Source organism: Leptodactylus fuscus, chromosome 7, assembly GCF_031893055.1.
Source record: "Leptodactylus fuscus isolate aLepFus1 chromosome 7, aLepFus1.hap2, whole genome shotgun sequence".
Classification (NCBI taxonomy): domain Eukaryota; kingdom Metazoa; phylum Chordata; class Amphibia; order Anura; family Leptodactylidae; genus Leptodactylus; species Leptodactylus fuscus.
Genome location: NC_134271.1, coordinates 131,734,717 through 131,741,957, shown reverse-complemented (window position 1 = coordinate 131,741,957; position 7,241 = coordinate 131,734,717). Strand labels below are relative to the sequence as shown.

The 7,241-nt window shown below is 40.0% G+C and overlaps 1 protein-coding gene across 1 annotated transcript; it reads right to left on the bottom strand.

Annotated features, from left to right (window-relative positions):
• Positions 1–512: 512 nt before the first annotated feature.
• LOC142214501 (olfactory receptor 12D1-like) lies at positions 513–1,442 on the bottom strand. The gene has a single exon (XM_075283449.1). The coding sequence runs from the start codon at positions 1,440–1,442 to the stop codon at positions 513–515; it is 930 nt and encodes a 309-aa protein (XP_075139550.1).
• Between the last annotated feature and the right edge of the window lie 5,799 nt (positions 1,443–7,241).

Sequence of the window (7,241 nt, the reverse complement as noted above, 5' to 3'; positions counted from 1 at the left end):
TCTGTCCTGATTTTTCAAGTGGAATGGGGGCCGGAATCCCCAAATGGTTACCCAATGCAGGTATGACCTTAGCCGGAGAGAGAAAGGGAGAAGAATAATCTTTTGTGTTATCAATGCACTGCCTATGATGACATCTTAACATCTCTACATTACCTGATTCATTGACATTGATGATTTGTGGAATTGGGACTAAAACTAGAAGATTAACAATTTCATAGAGATTCTTTAAATATTTTGGATCATTGTAAAAATTCTTAAGACGTATGGAGAAGACATAGCCGATGGTTGTGAGGAAAAGCCATGTAGGTAAGCCCAAGCTGAGCTTTTGAAAAGGCTCTGTGAGCTTTTACTTAGATCCTTGATAGGGTCAGAGCCTATGACCTCCTACTCTACAACAGGTTTCTACTGTATCGATGTCCTGCAGATGCTGATATGGTCATAAGTGGTCCTACTTGACCAGGATCCATATGTCACCAGTCCAGAAAGTTGTGAAGCTCTTAATCTAGACCAAATCAAAAAATATTTGACCTTTTTATGAGTTTTCTTATTGCATTACTAACCTCTTTGTTTCTTAATGTATAAATGATAGGGTTCATAGCCGGAGTAATCACTGTAAACAATATGGCGGCAATCCTGTCTTTTTCCAGTGAAGTTTCAGAAGCAGGTCCAAGATAAGTGGACATTGCTGTTCCATAAAACAAGGTGACAATGGTCAAATGTGAAGAACACGTTGAGAATGTTTTGGACCTTCCTTTTGAAGATCTTATCTTCAGGACATGAGTAATGATGTAAACGTAGGACAGCATAGTAAGTGAAAAGGTAGTGATGCTAAGCAAGCCACTGACCGTGGTCACAGTGATTTCGTTCACATGGATATCTTTACATGCCAGCTTTATTATGGGTTTAATATCACAGAAAAAGTGTTTGAGTCTTTTATTACAAAATGGGAGCTGAGATGTCATAATGCCATTGACTAATGAAGTTGAGAACCCTGTGAACCATGACATCATGACCAGCTTTATACAGGTAGACTTCGTCATTATTTTTATATATCGTAGTGGGTGACAGATGGCAACATATCGGTCATATCCCATTGTTGCCAGGAGGACTCCTTCTGTGCATCCCAAAGAGTGGAAGAAATACATTTGAGTAACACAGCCTTGGACAGATATGATGTTTTCTACGAGGAATCCAATTAGCATTTTTGGAACGGTCACTGAAGACAATAGCATATCCAGAAATGAAAGGTTTCCGAGAAGGAAATACATTGGAGACTGAAGAGTAGGATCTCTGGTCACCAAGGAAACTATGGTAAAATTACCAAAAAGATCAAGTAGGTAGAACAAAGAAACAAAAGCAAAGAGGTATTTCTGGAGCCATGGCAGGTTGGTGATTCCCATAAGAATGAACTCATTTAGTAATGTTTTATTCAATTCTTCCATTTTAAACTGTGTAAATAAGAATACAAATATCATGAACATTATATAAAGGAGGGACTTTCGACACCTCTACTAAGTCAATGTTTTTTACATTCTTTTAATAGGCCCTTCTCCACTGGGGAATTTTTTCTCTAGCCCACCACTGTCAGGTTGGTGGTCTAGACCAAAGACTGCCTATCTGACAGTGGAAAACCTAATTACAATATAGAATGGTAATTCAGCTTTACTCTTCTGGGTTACTCTCATTTTGCTTCCTGCATCGGGTATGGCTTACATAACCCAGACTCTGTTTTTGTACTGTCCTTTCAACTTATCGTCTTCCTATTAATTACTTGTTTTTGAACCCCTGGTTGTAAATGGCTCTGCTTGACTTTTCTAATCCAATAACTGGAGTAGACCTCAACAAGCTCAACTAGAAGAAGCTCAGCTGACCCCTCACCATAACAGTTATACTTAGGGAGTAGGGTTGAGCGATAGGGATTGGAAAAGATCAGAATCCGATTGGCGATCAAGTAAATTTCCCTATCGCAATTGGAATTCCGATCTTGATCTTTTCCAGCGGGATCAAGGTCGGAGGTTATCTCAAGATCGTCTCAACCCTAAAAGTGACTTTTCCCATAGAGAAGCATCGACAAGGGTTAAGCGATTGGGATCAGAAAAGATCGGATTCCGATCGTCGATCGAGCAAATTTCATGATCGGGATCGGCTGGAAAATGATTGGAAATGATCGGATTTTAAAATCGATCCCGTAATCTCAAGATCGGCTCATCCCCAATAGTGAATCAATACTAAAATTCCCGTTTTTGATTGCAAAAACCCCCAAAAAAACTGAATCACTGTGTACAATTTTCGGTACCTGTAAATGCGAACAACAATTAGAATAATGAAGGGAAACATCGGATTACAACTGTAAGCAAAGACAGATATATGAATGGAAAATCTTTTCCAATCTAGGGTTGTTACTATAACAGGGCAGATCTCTTATACAGTATATAATATTTGGAGTCTGAACAGCTTTTTTCCCCTTGTTATAAACAATTGCCATACATTGTTATACTTTATTCTGGATCAAAATGGTAGAGTTGTAGGTCGGACCTGCCGGACCTGTGTCTATATTCAGCCTTATCAACTATGTTACTATGAATGTAATTGTAGAAGCTGATCAAAAAGTCAGATGTAGCCCAAAATGGTACCAATAAACACTACAAGTCATCCTGGACAAATAAAACATGCCATGACATAGCTGTCCAGAGAAAATAATTAAAAAAGCAATGACCCCCAAAATATCGCACAACAAAAATTGAGCCAGGAGGAAACCTCTGAATATTGGTTTGTAATACAATGTATTACAATGTTGGTGAGCGTTGCATACTTATTATGGTGGACTTATATGGGAGCAGGCTGAGATTCTACAGGAGGAATCACATATTAATATTCATTCACCAAAACAGAGTTAAATTGAAAACAATATAAGCTTGTAAAATGATGTGTTCTTAGGTTTATACCACTTACTTATATTTAGAGGGCTACAACCATCCCGTGTATACATTGTTGGAGTTTGTACAGTTACTTTTTATTCCTTTCGATTAAAAAAAATCACTGAAGCTAAAAATATTCCTTTTTGCTAAACGTTCACTGGCCCCTCAGACTAGGATAGAGCAGGAGAGAGACTGACAATGAGGATTGCTGTCATATCTCTCAATAAACTGTAATAATGTATGTGTGCAGTACCTGCGGTAGATTAGGGATAACACAATGCCGGTCAAGACATCAGTTAGTCACACCATGGGGGAGCAACAAGCAAATTCTGCTGTGGTTCAACTCATAGGTGCAACTTCGTTCCAACTCTGAGGAGTCTGCATGATGACCTAGATCCATTTAAAGGGATATTTTGCATATAACACAATACACATTGTCCAATGCAAAAATTCCCAAGACAATACAAGAGTGCAACAATAAACCTTCCTGCACTGTTCCTTTGCTATCACTGTATTCACAATCAGAACAGGGTCTTAACTCTTACCATTTCCTATCTCACATGGGCACCATCTTGTGTTCAAGGTGTGCGCTTGCACATGTCCATATTGACTAGTTGGCACTCTTATGGCTGCCAGTGTTTTATTTCCCTTTTTTTTATATGTGGCCACTTCGGGTAGACAGTCTTGCCAGCATTTCTAGAAACTATTTCATGCACTTGTAGAAGGGATAATTCGTGAAGCGCGTAGTGCTCAATTTCCGAATAAAGATTATATCTGTTCTAAACCATACAAAGTTTGACATATTGCATATACAAGATCGCATGTTGTCCTATCCCTGCCATGGGTTCCCGACCCTGATATACCACCTCTGTTAGAGTAAAGGGTGATTCACAAAGAAGAATTTGACACAGAATCTGTCAGGCAGAAAATTTCTGCTTCAGAAATTTGAAGCAGATTTTTCAAGCTCATTTTGATGCAGATTCTGAAAACCTGACCAAAATCTACTTCAAAAAACATCTCCAAAATCTTCCTCCTGTTCGTTTCAATGGGAGTTTCAGGCATAATCTGGGTGTTTTTTTTTCTTCTAGCCAAGAAAAATCTGCCTGTGTTTCCAAAGATTTTAGGGGGATGGGGGTTGGAGCTGATTTTGAATCTGCTTCAAAATCAGCTCCAAATTCCTGTGTGTGAACAAACCCTTAGGATTAATTATCATGAGCTCTGATCTGTGGCTGTGTACTGGCTGAAAAATGGAACCCTGACGTCCCCTCTGCATTTACTATTGGAGTGTCCTTGTGTTTGACCCAAAGTGCTCAACTTTACTCTTCTGGACTACTCTCATTTTGCTTCTTGGGTTGGGCATGGACTACCTACCCAGACTCTGTCTATGTACTGTCCTTTCAACTTGATGTTTATCTATTGATTACCTGTCTTTGAACCCCTGGGTGTTAATGGTTCTGCTTCGCTCGTTTAATCCAATAAATGGAGTAGCTCTCAACAAGCTCAACTAGTAGAAGCTCAACTGACCCCTCACCATAACAGTTATACTCAGGCAGAAAAGGCGCATCTGTTCTGTAGTTTAATTATTAATTAATGGGCTTTATCTGGTGCCATCAGCTGGCCTCAGTCCCCAGGGCCTATAGATTCGAAAATATCATTGTTCCAAATGATTGGCCACTTATGGGTGATCATCAGCCACCATGCACAGCTTTACTAAGGAGATTTAGGGAGTGTGCAGGATTATTGAAGACTTCACAACTGTGTTTGTTCCTTTTTTATGATTTTCATAACTAAACTTCCCCCAACTGGGTAATTCAGATGTTAATGTTTCCTATAAATGATCCCATCATCGATTGGACAACCGCACCACAGCTGTCCAAGATCAAACGTGTATGGTTGGAGTTAGACCCTTCAGAGCTCTAGTTATTAATTCCAGGGTCCAGAATGTATTTCATGTTGGTAACATGCATGTTCAACGAAACATGTGACAACCTTTAACCCCTTCCCGCCGATGGCATTTTTTGATTTTCGTTTTTCGTTTTTGACTCCCCTCCTTCTAAACCCCATAACTTTTTTATTTCTCCGCTCCCAGAGTCATATGAGGTCTTAATTTTTGCGGGACAATTTTTTCTTCATGATGCCACCATTAATTATTCTATATAATGTACTGGGAAGCAGGAAAAAAATTCAGAATGGGGTGGATTTGAAGAAAAAATGCATTTCTGTGACTTTCTTACGGGCTTTGGTTTTACGGCGTTCACTGTGCAGCCAAAATGACATGTCCCCTATATTCTGTGTTTCGGTACGGTTCCAGGGATACCAAATTTATATGGTTTTATTTACATTTTAACCCCTAAAAAAAATTCCAAAACGGTGTTAAAATTTTTTTTTTCTAAAAGTCGCCATATTCCGACGGCCGTAACTTTTTTATACATAGGTGTACGGGGATGCATAGGGCGTCTTTTTTTGCGGGGCTGGGTGTACTTTGTAGTTCTACCATTTTTGGGAAATGTTATTGCTTTGATCACTTTTTATTCAAATTTTTATCAGAATCAAAACCGTGAAAAAACGGCGGTTTGGCACTTTTGACTATTTTTCCTGCTACGGCGTTTACCGAACAGGAAAAATATTTTTATAGATTTGTAGAGCGGGCGATTTCGGACGCGGGGATACCTAACATGTATATGTTTCACAGTTTTTAACTACTTTTATATTTATTCTAGGGAAAGGGGGGTGATTTGAACTTTTAATACTTTTTATATTTTTTTATATTTTTTTTTACTTTTTTTTTTTTTTTTTTTTTTTTGCATTTATTAGACCCCCTAGGGGTGTTGAACCCCAGGGGGTCTGATCACTAATGCAATGCATTACAATGCTAATGCATTGCAATGCATTGCAAAAAATCATCATCTCTTTTGCAGGCTGCATACACCAGCCTGCAAATGAGAGAATTTGCAGACCGGCTGGGAGCCTTTAACAAGGCTCCCGGCTGTCATGGCAACGGGGGGTCGGCCCTGGAGCATGCTCCAGGAGCCGGCGATCCCTGCCAAAATGGCGGCGCCCATGTGCCACCGGGAAAATGGCGCCTCTGGCGCCTTTGACAGCAGCGCCGGAGGGGTTAATGCCTCCGATCGGTCCGGGGACCGATCGGAGGCATTAGAGCCGGTTGTCTACTGCTTAAAGCAGTAGACACCCGGCGGCTATGACGGCCGCCCGGCTCCCGGGCGGTCGCCATAGTTACAGACCCGACACGCGCCGTACTATTACGGCGCATGTCGGGAAGGGGTTAAGGTCTTCCCAACAGATCTTAACTGGTGGAGACAATATTTAGAGGCAAATAAGAAGGTCCATCAAGATCCTATGTAAATGTTATAAACAGTGAAAGTGAACCATAAGGAAATAGGTCAATTTGTAAAGGACTGCAATTCCACATGAAGCCAATTCAATACAATATGGCAGAATGCTAACAAAATCTTGAAAGGTTGCAATGCACAACCCAACTATTGGGTAAACGTTCATAGACACATATAGGGAGTCACTTTGTGAAACAATATTGAAAAGCTAAGTATCTTGTGACACGCTTATCTGAACCTAAGAAATAGGGAGATATAGTTGTGGATTAAGATGGGCTGCACTCATGTTGGAACTGTAGAAGAGCAACCAAGATTGGGTGCTCTTAAATCCGATGAGTAGATAGAAGAATCAAACTGTGCTCTTCAAAAGAACTTATGGGTGTTATGGGTTCCGAGTTAAACATGGCAGCGTCCAATGGTGTTGCGACTAAGGATAGTTGGGAACATAGCCTGTGGTAGTATAGGGAATGGGTATTCCCCTATATTGGACCACGATGCGCGCTTACTCTCAGTAAATCACCTAATACACGTATGGAAAACAGAGGATAATCTATTGGAATCAGATAATGAGTTTCGGGATTTCCTGGTGCAAACACCACCCCTTCATCAGATCTTATTCCAGTGCGTATTGTATAGCTTACCGACAAGCTCCACATTCAATAAGCTCCACAATATGCACTGGAACAAGATCTTATGAAGGGGTGCTGCTTTCAGCAGGAAATCCCAGAAATTAAATTGGGATTTGCTGGGTTTCTGACCCCCAAAAAGTCTTCCTTGCAATTTTCAAACAGAATTGTGGATGGAATCCCTAAAAGAAGACCGAGCACTAGTGTGAACCTAGCCTAACTATGACCTTTTTTTAAAGTGTTCCCAACCCCATTTTTACTTTTTAGAAAATCTATGGAGTTTTTCCAGAGAATTTATGTATTCAATTGGGAAATTTGAAAATAAAAAAACTTTGAACAAAAAAAAT